Source organism: Aphis gossypii, chromosome 1, assembly GCF_020184175.1.
Source record: "Aphis gossypii isolate Hap1 chromosome 1, ASM2018417v2, whole genome shotgun sequence".
In the NCBI taxonomy this organism is placed as follows: domain Eukaryota; kingdom Metazoa; phylum Arthropoda; class Insecta; order Hemiptera; family Aphididae; genus Aphis; species Aphis gossypii.
The window spans coordinates 36,834,270-36,859,207 of record NC_065530.1 but is presented as its reverse complement, the minus strand read 5'-3'; the positions used below and the strand labels follow the sequence as shown (position 1 = coordinate 36,859,207).

Here is a 24,938-nt window from a genome sequence, read left to right as displayed (position 1 = left end):
TTTTATGCGTAGATCGAATACCGCGATACAGATATTGTAGAGAGAATCTGAGAATATACTTGAATTTAATCATACAGGTAGAATTATGGGAACCACACGTGTAGTGTATACAGGTTGATTCACTATAAAGAACGGCCATCCCTATTTTCTTCAATATAAGGGTTGTCTAAAATCTGATTTTTAGAATTTTGAAATACATTTAAAGAACATGTTCTTGAATACATAAGATGTATTCGTCGTCTTGAGGTGTACAAATTTCTGTTTTTCAAACAAGCACCATTTTTAACTTAATATTATTATACAGCTAATTATTTTTTTGAACGTTTTAATGTGGGTATCTAAATCAAAAGTAATTCCTAATTTGTTTAACTTTATGTACTGAGTAAAATAATCCATGGTACTAAACAGGTGTCTGGTATGGTTATACATATTACAATTAAAATAGATGTAAATTTAATATTTGTTTAGTCATGTTAATATTACCCGGTTATTAATCAGACAATATTATTATAAATTTTAAAATGTTTGTATAGATTAATAAATTGTAGCTTATCCACTATAACTTGTAAATCAATTAAAAAGCAAACAATACCTATCCAGTATCCTTCCTGTTCTACAAAATATTTTAACGTCGTTCATAAATATTACATAATATAGTTTATGTTAGGTATTATAGGTATATATATATATAAGCATATTATCTGTTATCCTTAATACATAATATCGAATAACTTGATAACTATTTGGTTTAAATATATTATTTTTTCATTTTTAAATCCCTCTGTTTAAATAATTTATTGTAAAAAGGGAGTGGTTCTTTTTTTGAAAAATAGATGTTTGTATATTGTCATAGAACAGACCTTATACGTAAATTGTCTAAAAAATCCCAAGTAATCGAAAATGTAATTCATAAGTAGGTAGGTGTATTCAAAAATTCTAAAAATCGGATTTTAAATAACTGCATTATTAATGTAAAAAAGCAGTGAGAATGGTTGGCGAATAATCCTGTATAATACGGAAATATAAGTTATTTAGACGCAGCAATTTCCACAAAAGACGCATTTGACATTTTGACTTATGTCAATTTGGGGAAATTATTTTTATTTTTTTTTTGTTTTATTATTAACGATTTAAAAGCGTAACATTAAAAATACACGCATTTCACAATATTATAATTTATCGCTATTAATAAAAAATAAAAAAGTGAATATTCACCGGCGGACTAAAAAATTAGTTAACGAATAAAAATTCTATTGGAGTATATAATATCGAAGAGGCTACAATTTACTTGTTTTTAATTCGTATGTATCCAAGAGACCGCATGTAATCAAAATGCTCACGTCCAAATGACGCAACATCACAGTATATAATAATATGTAATATTACAATAAACCTTTACGGCTATATTGAATATATCTACGTGGGTAGTGTCTGTACCATTATACAATATTACACCTTTCATCCGTTCTGAAGCGCATAATTAGATATTGTTGTTGTTATTTAGACCACATACCTTATGCTTCCTTTGTAAACAATTCGCAACTGCATATAGCTGTCAGAATTTCCAAAGTAATTGTATTTTCACAACTCTACAAATATCAAATAATGGCTACAACGAGAACTTTATTTTGAATTTGCGTGATGTTTGAAATAACAAAAAAAAATGTATTAAATTAAATAACGTTCACTTGTTGTTAAAATATAATATTTCAAAGTAGGTAAAAATGTTTATTATAAAAATATATTCGTTTGATTTTATTTCTCACATTTTATTTGTGTTCAGTAAGTCCTTCTAATTACAGCTTTATTTGGTATTACCGTTAGAGCACAGATTATTATTATTATTACATATATATTATATAGGACATAGATAAACCATGTATTTTACCTAATTGATATAGACTTGTATTAAATGGGTACATAACTATGTAGGTATTAACAATTAATCGAGTAACTATAACCAGCTGAGCATTACTTGAAATATTATTATTTTTATGGTTCCAGTTTACAGACCCTAATGGCATAGACACTCAATTGCTTATAAAATACTTTTAAATTAAAGTCTTAGACTAGTAATGAATTACAGTAGGTAAATTAATAATAGTACTCAATAATAAATTTAAAGTAGTTTTTCATTTATAAAAATATTCTAATGTATTATTCAATAAAATATATTGGCATATATTTTTGTTTTTGGAATAATACAAATTTAAATGATTGAAACTTCATAATGTTAGTAAACAGAAGTACAGAACTAAGCAGTAGAATTAATACTAATTAGACTAATTAGATTTTGTTAACTTAATTTCGATTTACTAGTTTAAACCAACAAAATTTAAATAATAATAGTAATAGTAATAAGCTTATTAATATAATATATTATTATATAGAAGAGTATAAGTGTGTCTACATATACCTAATTAAGTTTATTCATTTTAATTTAAGCAACATATTTATTTCCATCTTGGATTATTTTTAAGATGTGAAAATATACAATTTATTTAATAATTTATATTCAAGTATTTAAACTTTGAAGTTATTAAGTATCTATTTACTTGTATTTAACGTTTAAATAAATAATAATAAATCAAATGCTTTACTTTCGTCTAATCGAAAGGTTCATAAATGTTAACGATTAAATATCTAAGGTATTCATATACAACGATAAATATAAACTTATCCTCTAATTATCATTACTATTTAATTTTTATTTATAATTTAATTTAGTTATTAATAGTATAATTTTTATATTAAATTACTAGTTAATTAAAAAATTAATACTATCACTAAGTAAAAATAAAATTTAATGATCTTATGAAGCATCACATTATAGTTTAATTAAAAGCTACATTTTTGATATTAGATACATTATAAAATTGTCATAATCATGCCATTATTGTAAATAATAATAAAAAAATGTTAAACATGCTTTTTAAGTCATTTTCTTCTATAAACTGTTGGGAGTCTATTATTATTGTTATTGTTAATTTAAACGAATTTTATCCCGAATTTGTTAAATCAATTTACCTGTTCTCTTCTTCCACTCCAACGTCCGTCCTAATTGTCAGTTTTACGGTTGCATTAAAAGTAAATGAAAAATCACAATAATTATAATAAAAAAAGGAAATCATGAAATAATATTTATAGAACCTGCCAGAATGAAAACAATTTATAATCTTTAATCTTTTCTTTCACAGATCTACAACGAGCACTTACGCAAAATGTATGCATAATATTATAAAATATTTTTGAAAATAATCATTTATTTATATTAATACGTACATCAACATTAAATTGAAAATTAAAAACATTTATGTATAATATTATTACTAATGTAAATTTATATGAATCTATTTGTCCAAATAATATCACGTGTCTAAATATGATGAAATCTGAGAATCAATCCAATCATAAATCATAATATAAATAATATGCGTGTGTTTTTATTATGATGAGTTATTATCAAAATTTATAATAGGTAATAAATAATATTAGTCAATGTGTAATATCGTTTTCGATGATTTTTGATCTAATATACTTTACTATCAACCTGGTAAAAATGTATTTATTGAAAAATATATAAAGTTACCTATTGAATGTTTCAATATCGATGTACATTGTACATAAATATTATATAATATAATACTTAATACATATACTGATACTATATGTCTGTATATACTATAAATAAGAATATCTATAATACCTATAATTAGTTTTAATCAACGAATAAATGTTATACAATTCCACTATAACTTTTATGTATATAAAAATATAATTTGGTAGTATTATGTTTTACATTTTACATTAGATAGAAAAACGCACTAAGTATAATAATATTATAGTTCTGATAAATTAATCGACCCACTGACCAACAGTTTACAAAACAAATAACAGAATTAAACACGTTAAATTAAAATTGAAATAACTTAACTCATATAATTGTTATTATTTAGTAATATCGTGGAAACAACTATTTTACTATTAAAATAATTTTAGCACGAACAACAAATCTTATAAACGTTTCAAAAGATTTTTTTTTAATGGTTTTATATCTATTAATCTTCTTAATTTAAATATTTATAAATTATACTATATTAATTTGATAAAAAAAAAAAAAAAAAAAAACTGTTCTTTTCAATATATTTTTGCATATTTAAAATAATGCAATTTTTAAACTCGAGTAGGTATAATAACAAAGTAAAATTTAAATTCTGAACAATTAAAGTGGTTGATAAAAGTAATTGAAAATATGCATAAAATAAATTAAATATTACTATGCTTACCAATGTATTGTTCGGAGTTCACGCTATAGATCACAATCGTGGTAATGAAAGCCGCTTTAATTAAAGGGCCAATCATGATCGGTTTAATTGTTCAGCATCTAAATGGCTGAAAAAAATTAATATTATAAGAAATTTATTCAAAAATCATATTTTTTGGTATATATTTATAAATCACATAATGCGTACGTATACATGGAAATATTTATGTACATTATATTTACGTTATTAAACCCATTGAAGGATAATAATGGAAATGTAAACATTTCGGATTTTTTACCGTTCAATTTAGACATCTATGTTGTGTGTGTGTGTATATTTTTATTTGCAAAGTTTGAACAACGTGACGGGCCATCATAAACAAGTTGGTTAGGTAAACGAGATAAGCGCTTTCGGATTTATTTTTTTAATTAAACTATATTTGGTGATAAAGCACGTTTATCAAGATTGATTTTTTTTTTTTTTTATTGAAAATTTCAATGCAATTATTAAAGTTGACGAGTTACGTTGAAGTATAATACATAATATATTATATTTTAATTTTAATATAAGCATTAATAAGTGTTTTAATGTTTCATGCGCGTTTTAGAAATAAAATAAAATTTAAATCTTTCTTATCACAAACCGCGACTTTTGATATTATAATGAATACTTTCGTGTGGGCTATATTATAATTATGGCCTATCTATTTATTATAGCTATAAAAAGCATCACTATCATATTTTTAATTTTAGAAGTTTAAATTTCAGATCTACAAAATAATTGGACTGCTTTTTAAAACGAATTTTCACACAATCGCAATATTTTTATTTTAGTATCTTTTTATAGGTACATGTCACATCAATGTTCTATGAACGACCATAACGAATATGTCAATATGAGTATTTCCATTATCGCGTCAATGTGTAGCACCAAATTGCGGGGACACGATTTTCAAATATTCAGCTGATTGCAGGCTGACGATACGAAGTCGATCAACCAGCTGAATACATAAATCAGGACGTAGGTATATACTTCTACGTGACAACTTTACGTTACCTCTTGTATAGTTTATATTATAATAAACGCATGTTCAAAGTTAATATATTGTATGGGTATAAATGATTTTGAAAATCAAAAATTAAGTATTTAGTTTTTATTCTTAATAGGAATTTTAAAATGAACTATACATTTTATGGTATTATTATTATGACGACTTTTAAAAATTATTTATTTAGGTATTAAATATTATAATAATACTTTATAAAGTAAATTAATGCATATATCATACATTTAATTTATGATATATTTCGGTTATTTAATTGTAAATATAATGATTTATTTTTTTTTTACAATCCATCAACAGCTGGTTTTCCAATTTTCTTCTATAATTCGATTTCAAAAAAAAAAATATATTTTTCTTCACATACCTAAATAAATTTAGGCGTGTAGAAACGGATAGCTCGCGATGACAAGCGATTCAACTCTGACGATTAATGTATTTTACGGTCGTTCGCAATTCAATATTATAATAATAACATGGTATAGGTATACCATATATTACCTAAATAAATATATATACGTTATATTGACCCGTTTTTCGAATTGAAACGTAATTGCCATTCGATTCGTACGATTTCGTCCATGATGATGGCAATATACATATATATTATATATTATATTATCCAGCACTGCGGCACGACCGCCGTGCCTACACGATAACGTATTATACGATGTATGAATATTAAAAAGGGATCGACGGATGTTTTACCGAACGGTAATCGGTCAGTGACAAACGTAAACCCGCGAATAAATTGTAATCTTGCGGGATTAACGGGCCTGCAGACTGGGAATAGTTATTGCAAATGTATACCTATCTACGTATAAACATTGCAGCGAATTCGTGTTCATAATAAACAGCGATTTGCCTATTATTGGCGCAAATGGAAGCTATTGAACTATACGCGTAATATATATATATATATTTATATGTATATACAGAGTTTAAACCTCGCCGTGAGCACGAAACAAATAATCGAGCCGTGTAGCGTATACAAATTGGGATTGATACGTTTTCTTTGTGACCGGAAATTCGTACCGCGCCGGATTATACGTATAAATCCTTAACACCGCGATGCGCGATGGTTTATGCAGCATTCCACCCTAAGATCGTCGTTGTTGTATTTTTTATGAATTTTTTTTTATTTTAAACGATGATCAGTTTGAGTTTAGAATTGAACATGCCCGTGGGCTAACGCACAAACTCTTAATAGCAAATGAAGAAGCGTCCTGCATAATATGTGAAACGTACCATGTGTCATTAACCTCCTTGAAATGTTGTATAACATATCGTGGAAAATACTTACGAGTGTTTTTGGCAATTTGTTAATACATTTTCACTGGGGCTCTTGATATCAGAACAGCATTAGAAAGCTCATACGAAAAAAAAGAAACGTCAAAAAATAAACAGATTTTTTAAAGAAGCCAATTAAAAACTCGATTTAAGGACCTAAAATATAATCTTCAAACTTTAAATCGAACCTGTAAGAATATCAATGCTCAATACAAACAATGTCTCTACCTACCTAACAATAAAGACTGATAGATTTGACATTCGGGAAACTTTGTATATTTTGATCATATTAAACGTCGTACGATAATAACTACAGTATCGTGTTTGCGGTGTATCACGTCTTAAAATCGATTGAATTTCATATGATTTATGTGTATTATCTACGTTGCTAATGCTAAATATACTTCGGAATATTTTGGTACATTTATATATTATTATAATGTTATACGACTGAGAATCACTTAAATTTAGTTAAAATAAAATTAAAAAATAATAAAATACTAAAACGAAAATCTACTTAATCACACAATAGTATATAATATAATACAACGATTAACTGAAAAATATATAAATAATTATACTTTTGGTTGTGATTATGACAAAATTGGTACATACTTAATTAAATAGTACGGAAAATGTAAAATTGCACAAATAAATATTGTTGTTTGTTCGCGCTGGACTAATTTTTTATAGCGCCAGTGGTTTATACATAATTCATACCAATAACATGGAACATCGATAGGCACTATACTTCAATACTGAGTGATTCTTTTAACACTCAGTAAAATGATATGTAACTTAGTCGTTACAAAATAAAATATTTGAAATTAATTACTTTTTATCATTGAAAGTTTAGCTTTAAGTATTTTATTTTTTTGAATAACTCCGTGTGTTTTTTATGCTATACTCCGAAGTGGTAGGGTTTTCTGGGAATCCATGAAGTATAAAAATTGAATTTATAACGAAAATATGATTAGTTATAAGTTTTGATAAGCGAAGTAGAATGTCATAAGGGTACCTATTCCGCAAAATATCACTATATCAGTTAACTATTCCGCTCGTAAAATATTAAAATATTAAATACTAGCTAAATAACCATTCATTCAAACAATTCGTTAGAAATTCAATATTTATCCATTGAAATTCTCAGAAAAATATTTCGCTGCGTAATATGAAATGTATGCTATAATTAGAAAAATAAAAAAGTAATAAAAATGCAGGCAACGATAAAAAACAGTAAAATAATATTTTTTTTCTTATTATATGGTATTTTGTACTAACTATGAAAAAAAAAAAATTTAATACATTATTATTGCTTACCGAAATAATGATGAACGGTGACTGTTAAAATAACCACCCTGTATGGCTGCATATAATTCATATAATTATTGTAGGTCGCGATAAATTTAACATTTTATGTCGGTGTAAACAAGTCGAGTAATCAGGTCTTTCACACACCAGAGTTGTGTTGTATATATTATATTATCAAATAATATATTTGTGTATTATACATTTTACGCTGTCATTAGTTTTTATTATAATACATAACGCGTGTTTATTGTTCTAATTTAAACATTGATCAGCTGCCACCAAGTAATATACTATAATATATTTTATATCTTAATAATATTATAGTTGTACAGTATACGCCTACACATGCGGGTAATCGTGTACGCATATTATGTTTTAGTGATGTTACATATTTGTTACCTGTGTGTTAAATTTTAAAATACATGTATTACGTTCGAATATATTATGATAAAACCAAGTACAGTAAAACGCAGGTAAAGCCGGAAAAAACGAGTAATAATGTTAAATTCAAGCTTAATAATCAAATTATATTGTATGTAATTTAAGAGTAATATGAAGTTAATTATTTCTTTTAAGTATTTTTTAACTTAACGAGTTAATTTTTTTCCACGAAGTGCAGTTACTATTTAATTAATCAGCTTTATATATTCACGTTTTATTATTATTATTATTTTCATAATAATATAAGCCGTGCAGATTTAAAATTCATAAATGAATTTGTATAAATTATTGTTTTTACAGGAATAAAGCATGACACTCAGCGATTATAACATAAAACAAAATCCTAGAATTGTCAATGAAAGATCTAAAAAACAAACTTGAAGAATTATCCCGGTGGTCCTCAAGATGGAAACTTATCCTGAACATGACACCAAAAGTGAAGACAAGATATTTACTTTGGATTTACCAGGATGACTAAGTGAAATTCGAGTACTTTGAATTTTACCTAAACAAAAACTAACTTTGACAAGAGTAAAAAAGGATAGGTATATAAGGATGAAAATCTTGTTTTCTCTATAATATAATTCTTCAACATAAAATGTTCCCTACTGCTGTATATGTACGGTAATAATAAAGCCAATACTAACCTACGTGCTGCTGTTTTCCTTATAAAAATAAAATAATTTCAAATTCCTAAGAATATCACTCAAAGCTTTTTCAAAACAAACAATTGGACAATGGCATGAGATCAACATGGATAATCTATACAAAAACTTCAACAATAACCTAAATAGAACCAAAGAAATTCCCTATAATAAAATCAGTGAAAAAATATATAAACTTATGCTAAAATCAGGTTAACCACAAGACATCTACCTGAGATCAACCAGAAAATAATTAAAGGAGATATTTCTTTATTTATAAATGTTATTTGTAGTTATTGAAAATTTAAAATTTTTTAAAAAATTTAGTGCATATTATATTATTGAAAAACATAAAAATAATAATATTCTTATAATGATGTTTTTATTATCATGTATTGTAAAAAATTAATTATAAACTTTTAAAATAATGAATACACTATTTTTGAATTTCAATTGATATAAAAATAACATAAAATTATAATGCAATTGCATACAAATTTCGATAGAAATTAAAATCTTATCAAAATATATTAATTTAAAACCTAAAATAATATAACACTAAAAATAACCCAGTTCAACGTTTAAAATTACGTAAAAAAAACCATGATATCTTAACAAATCAATCCAAATAATAAATAACTTCTTTTAGTTGAATACTTGAACTATGTATATCATTATACGACCTATGACTTCTGTTATTTTTTTCCAACAGTTAATTTAATGTATATCACCTACTATTCTTATTAAATATAATATTCTGTTTTATCTACCTAAATTAAACTTTTATCGAATTTGCTTATTGCGTTTTTTCATAGATGGCAAATATTCTTAAAAAAAAAAAAAGAATAGTTACTTTTTACTTAAATTCTATCTTACAGTTTTCTACATTAACTGAATTTTACGAGTTCAAAAGTTAATTAATTACTTTTCCTAGTTTTAAATACTGACATAATTATATCATTGTCTTGAAAATATTGCAGTTTTGGTTTTAAACCTGCGAATTCAAACAGTGCTGTCGCGTATGCGATTCCAGTAACGGAACTGTAACGGTAACGACTAAGTTCACCCATAATAATACTATAATATTATGTCGACATTATACGGGTAACAACATTTGTAATATTTTATAGAAATCACTGGTCGTATCCACCAGTTAATACAAAATATATACGAGCTGTAATATCTTTGATTAAAATATTTAGCTTATTTTAGAAATAGTTTATGATATCATATAAAATAGTTATTTAAAATATTTAGAAACATAACCAACACATAAGTAATCTATACATGTGATAACTTGATTAATGTTCTTATTGTTATTATGTAATTATTGAATTGTTTATAATTATTATTTTGTTATTAGATTAGTCTATTATTATTTTATACCTCGATTATTTAATTATATTGTATTAGTATACGAATTCACTTATAATATGTAAAATAACAATTATATTTTAGTTATATAAACTTTCAATTTCTCAACACAAGCATTTTATCATACATAATTATGTAGATATTAACTTAATTAAATAATTACTATTGTATGTATATTTAAATAGTTTAAATAATAATATATTATTTAGATATTTTAAAAATATTTTTTATAATGTCGTTATTATCATCACTAAAGCTGTACATAATATATAATTATGATAAACGCACAATATACTAATTTTAATCGTAGCATATTATTATTATCCATATAAATATGCTAAATATTATCTATTGTTTATTTTTTATTTTTATGTTAAACTGTTAAAGAGTTTGACTTAAATGAAAAAAAATGTAATCGGATTGTCGAAATAAAAATGAAAGTTAGTCCACTAATTAATATTTAATATTAACTGGCTATTTCAGTTAAAATTAATTGAACAAACTATTAAATTTCATATTATTAATTCAAATACATTATATTGTTGAACGAAGTTAAGTTTTAATACATTAAGACGATTATTGTCTTACCGGTCAAACTACTCCAAGTATTAGGCTTTTGATTGTCTATACAAACTATAGTTAAACGGCGTAATGTATATGCAATAAAGGTACATCATCATTAAATATTGAATAATAATGTAATACCGGATAGTTCAATGATTATTATTGATTTGTGGCACTTTTTAACTTTTTTGATAAAGTAATTAAACTAATATGTTATTATTTTCATTTTAATTTTTGCTCACTCATTAGAAATAAATAACTAAAGTCATGTTAACTTTTTCAATTTATTCATTAGATTTATCGTGACAAATTCACTTGTTATGTAATTCTTTTCTGGTTTACCTAAGTTGAAATCCGCTTAAGTACTGACTTTTTGATATTATAACATTTTTTTTATTTTAATAAATTTATAAGTTTTAAAAAAAAAATTTCTCCACTATTTGGGTTAACATTTTACCTATAGGCTTGTTTTATTTCATTATCTAAATAATGAACGTTAGTGACAATGCCATAAATGCTTAATTTATGTATTAATAAATAATAATAATAATTTTTTTATTTACGTTAAATCTAAGTATGATCTTAATAATTGTGTAATTAAATTAGTGGAAAATGAAATTTATAGTAACTTACAATACAAATGATTTATGCTATTGTATAAAAATAAGTTTTTTTTTGATTTTAGATAATTTTAAAATAAATATGTATTCTTATCGATATGCGAATGATAAAAATAATTTCAAAGAAAGTTAAATAAATAGTCTATAGACATTTTCTTATAATACTTTACTAAAATAATAGATAACTTTATCTCTTTTGCAAAATAAAAGTAATAAAAATAAAGTATGTGGTTCCAAAACTAATTTAAAAAACTAAATTTATTCAAAACTGCAAAAATCATAAAATTATGTATTAAGACCATAAATGTACAGCAAATGTTGTCTACGATAAGCTATTATACAACTTATTTAATATTTGCTTTTTTAGTTTTGGGTAATTTTACTTTTGATCGTGTGACATAATGTATGTAATATGCATTTTTTAAAGTTAATTCATAGTCACAGTAAATATAAAATACTATATAAAAAAAACTTAATTATGAAAAAAGTAATCTGTGGTTTATAATTCTTATGCATTTATTATTTTAATTTACAATACTTATGTTATTTAAAATTTAACAATCTAAAATACTGAAACTTATATATTCAAATATTAGTACCTAGCCATATGGTGTTTTTAAATTTATAATCTTTATTCTACGTCAATAGATTTATTTATAAGTGTAATAAATTGAAGTTAAATAAAATAATAACTGTCGTGAACACAAATACCTAAAATAACTCTTTCAAAGTCATAGGTACACAATGATTAAAGACAGAAGAAAAATTAAGCACAAGTCATATGATATCATAAATTTACTTTTTAAAATCAAATTAAATTCATTATTACTGATTTCTTGGTTTTGCGTTTGTTACACACAATTAAATGTTATATTACGGGTTTTTAAAAATTAAACGAGTTATTAATAACTAAGTTATGTAAATAATTATATAGTAATCATTAAAGTTTTCTTTAATAAATTAATAAATCGTACATATTTATTAAAAAAAAAAAAAATATTAATGTATTTGATATAATAAAGTCAATATAGTTATGATGTATAAGTCATTGATGGCAAACTGAGAACTGACAACGATATAATGTTATGTTCAATAACAAATTTTAAAAATAAGTTATATCGTATGTATACAAACGGTTATTATTTTATTTATTTATTTTTTAATGAAACATAATCAGTAAGACTGATCTTTGTTAGATATCGTACGATATACATTATGGCAACAGACGATTTACGTTACACGGTTTATTAAAAACAATTTTTCAACGACAAGACAAAAAAGATTACCTATAATATAATATATTTTAGTTTAATTTTGTATATAAAACTAAAATTAATGTTTAGATAATTTATTATTAAGTTCATATTTATACGTTCTTTAAAAAGCACGAGTATCTAATAATATTATTGATATTATTATGTAAATGTCTCGAATATGTTTTTTTATCAATATTCTATAGCGCAGTAAAAGTCGCATTATATTTTACATACTGTCCTTATAAAGTTATAAATAAATATTATTTTGACTTTCAAAATCAATACAACCTTTAAACCATTTATATTTAATGTAAGTACTTCGCAAGGAAATACATTTCGTGTTACACAATTCGTGACGTTATTTTATTTTCCTCAGGTGAGATAGCGTGCGTGGTTTGCACGTTTGTAGCTGTTTGTTGTTTATACAGGTGCACGTGCATAATACATATTATGTTTGTTGTCAGAAGAAATAGTGGTAAAAACTCAAACATTTTTTACTCATAACCACATAACAATTGGTTTTCACTTGAACCATATTGATATCGTATAAAGCATTATCATATCAAGATCGCCAAAGAAACTAATTTGTGAAAAGTGGTCTGAAGTTATTATTTAAAAATTATTGCTAACGATAATATATAAATATCTGATGACCTAGTTCTTACCATGCCAGTTTGACTTCATTGATTATGGATTATATCAAAAACAATAAACATAAAAATAAACCTATTGTTCATGTTTTATAACCTACAATAGGTAGATATTTTAACAAAAGTTCATGACCATCTATAGTTATATTTTATAGATTCAATACACATAAAAAGAATAGTTAAATTATTGAATTGGATTGTAATTTGTGGATAATAAAAATGAAGCAAATAGGAAATTTGTTCAGAACTTATATCGTCGTCTGAGTGGGCGCAATCTCATGTAAATTTATAGTAAATCTAGTTAAAAATTAATTACTTAGATTTCTTATCCATTGCAATAGCAATAGTTTATCTTAACTTAATTACCGAAGTCGTTTAGTTTGTTTGTGCAATAATTCTTAAGAAAGCTTTAATTTTCAAACTCAGAGAACATTTACTAAAAATCTTATTGTTAATGCTTCTGCTAGGGACTTTGATTTAAATGTAAATTTTATATTACATAGTTATATTTGATATAAAAGAATTCATGAATATTATAATGAGCTACTTAACCAACAATTAGATTTTTAAATCTAAAATTCCTAAAAGGAATTATAGGTCTTACACCTAAGTTTAAATTTTATAACAACTTATATTATATTGTCTTAAACCAGTTTAATTCGGGAATAATTAAAGTTATATAAATTATTGCACTCGTACAAATAATAAATATGTTTATTTATAGTTATTTTGAAAATTGTGATCAATTTATCGTACTATTTTGTACAAAATATTTAATAATACATTTTCAGCAATGTATAAAATAGTCATTAAAATATATGCAATGATAAAATCCATTAATTTATTAACTAATTGAAATGTGGTAATAACTACATAAATTGCTTATACGTAACTTTATAATCAAATTATAGAAACAGTAAGCACTTATAGTACATTGTGGAAAATGGATCAAAAGATGATTAATATTTGTAATATTAAACATGCTAGTGTATTATGTAGGTATACGTAATTTTCGTTTTACATAACGAATTTTTTTTGTATTTATTTTCTATAAAATCAGAGCTTTGGTTTCTATCCCTTAATTAATCGGCACACTTCTCAAAGCTGGAAATTCTCTCTATACTTATACAAACAAATTAATTGTTGTCCCTTATTATTACTTTAAGCTGCACCTGTTTGGGATGTATAATATACAAATGACTCGATCTAAAATACTAACAATAATTTCAAATTATACCAATTAGTTTGTAAGAAACGACGCACTTAACACCGACTTCAATCTATCTCCAATCAAATATGTAATATTAAAACTTTATTAAACAAGTTCATTGACCAAATAAAACATTCCCTCTCAATTATGTAGGACGCCTACATAATGTTCTCATGTTATAGTAATAAAAAATATATATATTACACCGATTCGTTAATTTATATTATAGTATTTATAACACTATCATTTTAGTACTTACCTATAGGTATTCCTTTTTTGTTATTATTATCATAATTATCATAATAACCTACATAATTTGTTATCATTTATTAAAAATATAATATTATCTTTTGCGTACTGTTTACTAGCACTAAGTATAGATGAAAAATTCAGGAATACATTATAGTATAAAAAATAAAATGTCGTGTTTTATATTATAATAGGTACCTACCTATTATTATACTCTCCAACTGCATGTTTGTGAGCTTCTGTGTGCCTACTGTCTAACTACTGTTTTTGATATTGTAAATTAATATTAGTTATTATACAGACTACACGATTACAGCACCTGTATCCTAAACATAATAATATCAACAGTATTATTATACTCTTATAGTTGGACACATGATATTAACCCCCTTAGCAAGCGTACATTATACTAATCAATTAACTACGTTGGTTTTAACTACAGTAACAGATTCATTATGATAATGCACAGACACTTTGTCAATAATACTTTATACACTAATATAAATGTATTGCTTAAAAACATATAAATCAACATGTATGTGCAATCACGTGAACGATGTGCTATATGTAAAGTACAATGAAAAGCTGTATTTATGGATGTTTGGTAGCTTAAACACTTAGGTATACAAGTTGTTTGTTATAGCAATATTAATATATAGTTTTGATTTATTGATTAAAAAACATGTACCTAATCATTCATTACACAGTAGTATTTTTTTTCACCCAATTATGTTTTATTTCTACACGATTTACAAGCTTTAGTAGACTATCATTTTTTTTTTATATACGTACGTTAACTTTATTTGTTTGTTGGTTTTTTGAAAGCTATTTTAATACCTTAATCAGTTCAATGTAAAGGTATTATGAGAAGATAAATTAAATTCAAGTTTGAATATATGAGATCAATCATAATTAATTTTCAAAAGTTTTGTTTCGTAACACTTTATAATCCAATAAACTATCAAAAATACTGAGAAATTAGTAGAAAACAATAAAATAAAAGTTCCTTACACTTTTCAAATAAGTACATATATAGATTCTATAAAGTTTGTACTTTATAATACATTACTTTGTAATATTTACAATATTACAATAAAACCTGTATCACCTTTTGGAATACTAAAAATACTTAAACTAGATCTTCCACTTTGAGAGTTCTTTCAGGTAACTATCTGAAACTAGTTTATTTGCAAAACTAAAAGATTTAAACAAAATTGATTTTGATTTTTTCTTTGTAATTTAACACTTATTTAAGAAACTAGACTTGTATAACTAATATTTAATATTTAATTTATAATACATGTTATAATTTTCCAAAACGTTGGCTCTTTTTGTTTTATTTATAGAGATAATGATTTTTAATTTTTTTTTTAGTTGTTTTTTGATTTAAGTAAAAAAAAATATATTTTGTGAGTAAAAAAACTTGAAAATAAATACTGGTTCTTCATAACTTGTTATGAAAATGGATACATTATCAAAAAATAACGGTTTTAGGTTTTACTTGAACAAAAGAATATTATTCGTATAATGACTTCATAATTTTTGTCATTTTATATACTTCCTATACTTACTATACTTAATGTAATTTTCAAAATATTTATAATTGATTTAAGGCTATTTATACTGGATACCTATTCACATCGTTCAACTGCACGCTGTTATTGACATAAGTGAATTTAACAGCTGGGTAATAATATTATATAAAATAATATAAAAATTAAAATTAATATAGTCTACCATACTAGATGATATTATAAATAGTAAATATATTACTAAAAACAATAGAAATTATACTTTTATAATAAAATATGCTTAGAAATTTAGGCTGTCAGATTTTTTTCGCTTATAATAATTTATTATAAATTAATAATCGTTTAATGATTAGGACAAGTGGCGTAATTTGGAATGGGTTCTGAGTTGGTATTAGGATATAAGTTTATATACTATTGTTCTAGTGGTACTATGCCCCCCACATCCCCTTGGCCCTTGACCATTAAATCTCATGGATCACAATATAATATTAATTTATTATTATAAATTAAATGAGTTAAATGGTATAATAATGGTTTTCAGACAGTAAAGTAAACAATTAAATTAAATAAATATATTTTTCATAAATTATAATATCAAGCCAATTTTCCTTTTTGTTTTTTTCACCAAAAAAACTTATATTTAAAAAAATAGCATATTATGATAAACATATAAAAAAATTCACAACTGAAATAATTGAAAAACAAACGATAGTAAAGCAAAAAAGCATTTACATAAAAAATAACAAAAAAAAAGACAAAAAAAGCCAAAATAAATTGGTGTAATCAAAATGACTTAAAATTAATTTTTGTATAAAAATTTGAATTCTATTTCATATAAAAACAAAGAAGAAAATGCTTTAAAATCCGATCCCTAGTATAATGACATTAAATTGTTAACAAGTAACTAACTTACTATTACACTACGTTACATAGATAATTATAATTTAACTATTTATAGAATTTTTACGAGACAACTAAAATATTTTTATAGGTATATGTAGGTAAGAATATAATTTGAAAAAATTGAAATTTATTTGAGTAAGATCAGTAAGATTTTTAAAACTCATTTGAACATGTGAATAATGTAAGTAATCAATATGTGGGTATAGTGAGTTGTTTGAATTGTTTTGAATAAATATCTACGAGTTTTATTTTACCTAGTTTTCAATATTCAACAATAATATACTTGTTGTAAAAATATCACTTGAATTAAATATATATAATATGCAGGTATCTATATAGCCTATGGTCTGCTATAAAGAAGCAACTTCGTTACAGAAATCTAGAATCCGATAGAAAAAGTGGATTAAATCGAAAATACACAAATGTCTAGCTAGATTTTGTAACAACAACAATAGAATATATAACATAAATATACGTAAAATTAAAAGTATTTTGGCTAAATGTAGTTATTAGTAAATAATTTCATTAAATATAATTACGTAAAAAATAACGACATGGTTGTAAATACACAAACTCTTATCATAACTTGTCTCTCGTCCAGGTTAACGGTAGTATAAAATACAATACAGTTAATGTTGTGTGTATTTATACTGTATTATAATATGATAAAATGGAGCTAACGCTAAGCAAGAAATGCCCGCCTGTTGTTAATACATTTCATTGAAATCCTTTTCTCAAATACCAGTGGAACACGATTAGTGGAAATATAAATTTCTCTACGGGATTAAACAAATTCATTATAAACGATGTTGTATAAATTTAAATGATAACGGATTTTATAAACGTACAACAGATATCTAAAATTAAAAAAATACCATGTGATTTTATGATGCATTTGTAGTGATGCTGAAATATGGCTTCGAGCAGTTTGAAATCTGAGTGATATATTTGTCTAGTCATGAGAAAAATAGGAAAATATTCTTTATGTAAATGAGATAATATTGATCGAGTTTGTTGCGGTGATACATAAGGGTGTATGCGCCGTAGATTGATGTCTTTGAACTCGTTTAAGTTGAAAAATAAATATGTATCACATGATTCATACGCAAATCAGCACGTCATGCTGTATGAAACAAACAATATCAGCTTTATATTCTACTGAATAAATGGCTAGGTGATTCTTTGTAATAATAAACACTAATGTTTTCAATAAAATAGATGTAATAACGTTGTTGAGAATATTAAAAAAAATTTATTTTATATTATCTTCCATTTTATGTCGAGTCTTAAACATAATTGAATGATATTAAAAACAATTTGAATTTATATCCCACACAGTTTTCTTTTGATAATTTCAGTTTTTAAACATTATATTTTGAACAAATTAATATCTAATTAATTAGATATATTTTTAAGATTTGATAAAGTGAATGAAGTGGCTCAGAAATACAAATTGAAATGATGTTGGTGTATTTGTGCTCATCTAAACTTTAATAACTACCTCCTCATATAAAATTCAATTTTTATATAAATATCAAAAGTATAAAAATATTATTTGTATTCGGAATACGAAATAAAAAATATATACTGTTATTGAAAGACGTAAAAATAATGAAAAAACTTTAACACATATTACAAAAAATAATATGATTAAAAAAAAATTGTTTTACAACAAATATGAGAATAAATATACAAAATAAAGAACTTAAAAAATATAATTTAAATAACGGGTTGTTCATTCAATCACTTATTTATTGAGAATTTATAATATTTTATAATATTATAATATGATGCTTACTGCAGTAAAATAATTAAAATCAACTTAAATATAAATGTATAGTATATCATAGATTTTAATTTATACTTAAGCAATCATTAAGTATCTATAATATCAACTAAATTAAACTATTGTTAAGCTTAAAATTGCATAAAACCCAATATAAATCATTGAACTTTACAGGCACTGATTGATGGTCATGCTGTGTCTCTTGTAAATTAATATTTATAAACATTTCAACACAACTAATACTCAATTATTGAGGTCAACATACAACTTTAGACTAAATAGAGCTAAAATACCTAATTTTAATTTTTTCTACATTAATATAGAAGCAGATTTATTTTTAAAGAAGCGTTTGGTCAAAACGTGTATAGTATAGTTAAGTACTAGTTAACAAATAAGAACTTTACTTTATGATGGAATTGAAATTAAGTACATTTTACAAATGGCCATTTTCAAAGAATAAAACAAATATTTGTAAATTATTCATCAAAGACAACAGAAATATAATATATAATAAATACATATTATTTTGGTATTCTTCTCATATTACAAGTTCAATAATTAATATAAAGTATTAAAAAGTTATTATAACCACAAGTTCATAAACAAAATATGTAAAAAAAAAAAAAATAGATAACAAAAGTTCAATATATATATCCATATACAATTTATTTTGTGCATATGAATTTTTTGAAATGTTCATTGTTTAGAATTAGAACTTTGTTTTGAGAAATAAAAAAAAATCATAATCGACAAAGTCAAGACTAGTTAAGATTTTATATTTATATTTATGAGAATAGATAATAGTTATATGTAGGTAATTAAAAACCTGACTCAACTAAAGCAACCGTATGATCTATTTTCTAGTATGACCGATAGTTAGCGAAATCTTATGTACTTTTAATTCATTTAAAAATACAACTATTAATAGTCTCCGACGATATGTCTGTTATTTGCTTATTCAATTGCCGTTAAGCTATAGCGTACCCCTTACCCCATCTTCTTATTTCGACTCCCTTTAACCGAACGAGTAGTCTTTCCAACTGGCTAGAAAATGTGTTCTATAACATCTGTTTATAGATCAAATGATAACTGCAGATGTTATAAATTATATACCTATGTCGATCATTCCACGCATTTTGGTATAATCAAGAATTAAAAGAGCTCTTAATCTTTTTTCGATGTAAACACAAATCGTTATTCGTGAAATATCACACATTTATAAGATATTTTACAGACTATGTAATTATTACTAAAAGTGAAACAATGAAATATAACAGTTAATTATAATGTTTGTTGGATTAAACAACTTCAAAGGTTTGTATCAACATCAAACATTTAACAAAGAACAATTGAATAATATGATAATTTGCTTTTCTGAATACCACTTTGGTGTTATAATTGTTAAATAATTAAATTTAATATTTTCGTCAGCATTATGTGTTTACTATATGTATACATACAGTATATGTATGTTTATACAATATATCTAGCTACCTTTATTATACGATATAAATTGAATGATATATAATATGTAGGTACACATAATGTTATACGTATTGGAGGTGGGATAGGTATGAACGTAAATATTAAAACTAATGCAAATATGCCTGATCGAATTATTGTTTTTTTATGATTGTCGTTACTATTATTTTTGATATTACTGTTAAGTCCGTGCCTATCGATATGGTTTTGAAACATTTGCTTTAACATTTTTGTTAATTGTTTAAAATGATTAAAATAGATGTTTAAAACCTAATAAAATGTAGTTTCATACTGTATTTAAAACATTTTTTTTGGTTCCTCATTGAAATATTGAATATTTAAATAATTTCTAAGATAAATATTATCAGCAATTGCAATTTGTGATAATATATTGAATCTAAGCAAAGTTAAAACTTAAAAACGTTTTTATTCAAACTAAAAAAATACACCTATTGCGCAGTACTTTTAGGTGTCGAACGTCAACAGTTGGTCGTTGTTGACGCACTGCAGTTACCGCTGTGAATACGGAACTATGTAACCTTTCAGATTACGGCGTTATGATTATAAATTTGGTAAGTGCGCTAGTGTACTTATTATACTATATACAGTTGAGTAATATAGCGAATACAATAATACATAATATGTATTCAATATACTACAGTAACATTAACCTCATCAGCCGAAATTCGACGACAAATATTATAACCGCATTAAAGTATTATTAAAAACACTAAAACTAATGATGTCACTCTCGATCGACGTGTGAGTTATCGCGAAAAACAGCTAAATTGCTGACGACCACTTTGAGACTATCTGTACCGGATGCGTGAAACAGTAACACAACGAGGTCCGTCGTGCAGCGTTTGAAACCGAGACACAAGCTGTATAGTGCACGTATAGTGTATACCGTCTATCGTAGCATTCAGCCGATAACAACAACTATATACCAAAAACCATAGAGTAAAACAAACGCATAACGCGTGGTTAATACCTAGTGTTGTTATTATCGTTGTCGTGCGAGACTAATAACCAGCCGTAGCTACAGGTGCGACCGAGAGGTATATAGTCACAATACATGAATTATAAAACACAATTGCGTAGATAGGGAGGGAGACCCCCGTTCAAATTATATTTATTTAGTCCCTATGAAAATAACACCACTGCCAATACTCGATTATAATCGATTGAAATCGACAGTGTCTATAATGTGTTAAGAGAACGTATGTATGATATGATATATGTATATATGACGGCAGTCGCGACTTTTAACAACTCAAAGTTCGAAAGAACTGAAAAAATTGCATTCGTCGACAATACCTATGCGATCAAGTATTTAATAACTATACGTCCGGTCAACAGTGTCCACCAACCACAAACCATATTTAAGGTTTGTATCGTCGTAAACAAATCAATATATTATATTGTTATGTGTACAACTATTATTATAAAACACAGGAGGCTACCGGATTTCGGCTCGAGTGCAGCGTTATTTATAATGACAATATTATAATATTAGTCGATGACACGAATAAATCGCGGTTTCGGAATCGATTCCGTAACGGCGTAGCGCGACCCGGGCCGACTCGCCGTTGCCATATGGTAGGAACACGACGACGTCGGAGTGCGTGCGCGCGCAAATACATATAATACAAATTTTACGATTGTGACGGACAATAAACGTGCACTGTCGAGAACGGTTATTGTACGAATAAGTACAAACAGTAACCATTCTAAACGCGGACAGACGGACGGACGTCCGGTCTTAATACGCTTATATACTTATATACGGGCGACGCGGACAAACGACAACGTTATAATATTATTGTCATTATTATTCATTACCTATAACGTTAATATTATGACATTATCGTTTGATAACATTATCATATTATTATCGCGATTAAATAGTATTATTTTGTTATGCAGTCACTCACCTGGTACATAATGTTCGACAACGCGCACGCTCATACAATATATAGTACGTAAAATACGTATTATGTGGGTATTTTACATGGTGTGCGGGCGCGACGGACCGCAGTGAAAATGTGTTGTACGTCCGCGACCCGACGACGTTCGACTGGATGTGTAATGTTTTGTTTTCGTCCGCGCGCCGTAGGTGGCAGAGCTTTCGACCCCTCCTCCACCGTTTTCCCACAGCACCCTCGCACCGCCACTTCCGCACCACCACCTCGCCGCCCCGCAATCGAGACTTACCATCGGCCGGGACTCGATGCGCGCAGTTACCTTTTTACACGCCGCCCCGCCCATCGTCTATATATATATATATATAATATTAATATTTATATATTATATATACACGAGAATAATCCTTTTTCCGCCACTGCCGCCTTTTTCACCTTTACATCCCTAACACAATACATATATACCTATGTACACGGAGGTATATAACACACACACACATATATATAGGAACTTATTCGGTCTCGGGATACGCGAGAGCGCTCGCGCGACTTTCCTGCGTGCGTGGGTGTCCGGTTCATTATCAATGAACGCCCGCCTCCCTCGCCGCCCACCGTGTAGCTACTGCTCGGCGAACGCTTATCGATCGGCCGGTGGCCACTTGTTGGCCTCGGTTACTCGGACTTGCACGTCATGTCCGTAAATCGCTGTACAGCGCTCGGATCGGGGGAAAAAAAAAAAAAGCCCCAAGTCTCGTCTGTGAACAATAGGTATATGTATAATACGACAATGATGACTTTATATATTATCATATATTGTAAAATGTAATGTACGGGGCGCTATAATATATATAAATTAAAAATATACATGTTTTGAAACCGACTTGCGCGGGGCAGTTTAAAAACCGTTGTTATACGGTATACCCTCATAGGAACATTATTGCGAAAACTCCGGCGAAACGATGCGTATTTTGATTTTTTTTTCAATGAAACGCACCCCACCCACGCGGCTCGGGCGACGAATCCACTGTAGAATTCAGTCAGCTGTACAGAAACGACCCACCAGTAGTACGACGTTCGTACAATCGCGTGGATTTCCCGTGTGACGCTATAATATAATACAAATGGATATTATATATTTTACGCGGCATACGCGAATTTCATATTTAATGTTTTCATACTGCCGTCAAACGATTAGGTAGTATGTATCTTTGCTACCGAAAAGATGACATTTAGTCAATGTTGACAATGAAGATAATACCTGATTTAGTAAAGGATTAACGTCAATAACTGTAGTCAATGATGATAACATTAAAAATTAAGTTAAAAATCGAATAATGTATTATAATAATACTTATTATCTATTTAGGATTAATCATAATCTCAATCTAAAAATATCATCGTTTTGTTTATTTTAAATTAATAATAAAATTGCGTTGTCAAATTTTATGCGCATTTAATTTAAATCCATTTTTAAACAGATTATTAAACACTATTAATATTTATTACACTTTGATATTCACAATTTCAGTGCACAAACAGTACTGTGCAGGTTTTTTCGGCATGTGTCTATAACAATATCAGTTATATAGTATGACAATTTTTAATTTAGCCTATGTTATTTATACCTATGTTTCATAAACAGATCAATCATCGAGAAATCGGTGTTGATATTTGTTTTAATACGGATTTATAACATTACCTAATATGATACGGAAATGTTGCTACCAATGTATTACTACGAAATATCCAATATTGCCTTTATCCAGTCATTGTCAATAATGATTAGAATATCACGATAATTCCTGAATCATTATTTTTTTCGGCAACATAATATATATGTATATGAAAGCAGGGAATAAAATTGTAAGGGTGTTGGGTGTTTATTGGAAGTATTAACTAAAATTCATCGAAATTCTAGCATTACTACAGGTAGTTTAATATAAATTGAAAATGTCGAAAGGGGTATTACGGCGTACACTAATAATCATATTATATACCCAATTTTAATACATTATGCTAATGATAGCCGTGTATTAATAATAATATTATGTTCGTATTTAGTTTCAATTTATTTATATTGAATAAATTAAAAGTTTATTTTACTTCAAAATGTGTGCATTTTGAAATTAATGCAAAGGATTAGTTATAACTAAGGCTTGGATTTTAAAGCATAATAAGCAACTAAAAATGCACACAATATTGTTTTAAAAATGCAAAGAAGAAGCATATTTACTTTTAAAAAAACAACAAAAAATCATGGCTAAAAATTAACATGAACTAATTATAAAAATGAATAAAAATTTTTGAAATATTAATTTAAATTTAAAAAAAGAATTAATTACCATGTATTTCCATAGATTTTCAGTAGTGAAACTGACT

At 26.0% G+C, this 24,938-nt stretch overlaps 1 protein-coding gene across 4 annotated transcripts in view; it reads right to left on the bottom strand.

Annotated features, from left to right (window-relative positions):
- The window catches only part of LOC114131632 (receptor-type tyrosine-protein phosphatase N2), a 39,144-nt gene extending 16,408 nt beyond the window's left edge, over window positions 1–22,736 (bottom strand). For all 4 annotated transcript variants that reach the window (XM_050200730.1, XM_050200738.1, XM_050200734.1 and 1 more), the window contains exons 1-3: window positions 22,572–22,736; window positions 4,287–4,392; window positions 3,028–3,057 (exon numbers count right to left, since the gene is read on the bottom strand). In XM_050200730.1, coding sequence (XP_050056687.1) covers window positions 3,028–3,057; window positions 4,287–4,362 — 106 coding nt within the window. In that variant the 5' untranslated portion in view covers window positions 4,363–4,392; window positions 22,572–22,736. The remainder of the gene's footprint in view (window positions 1–3,027; window positions 3,058–4,286; window positions 4,393–22,571) is intronic.
- Window positions 22,737–24,938: the final 2,202 nt, after the last annotated feature.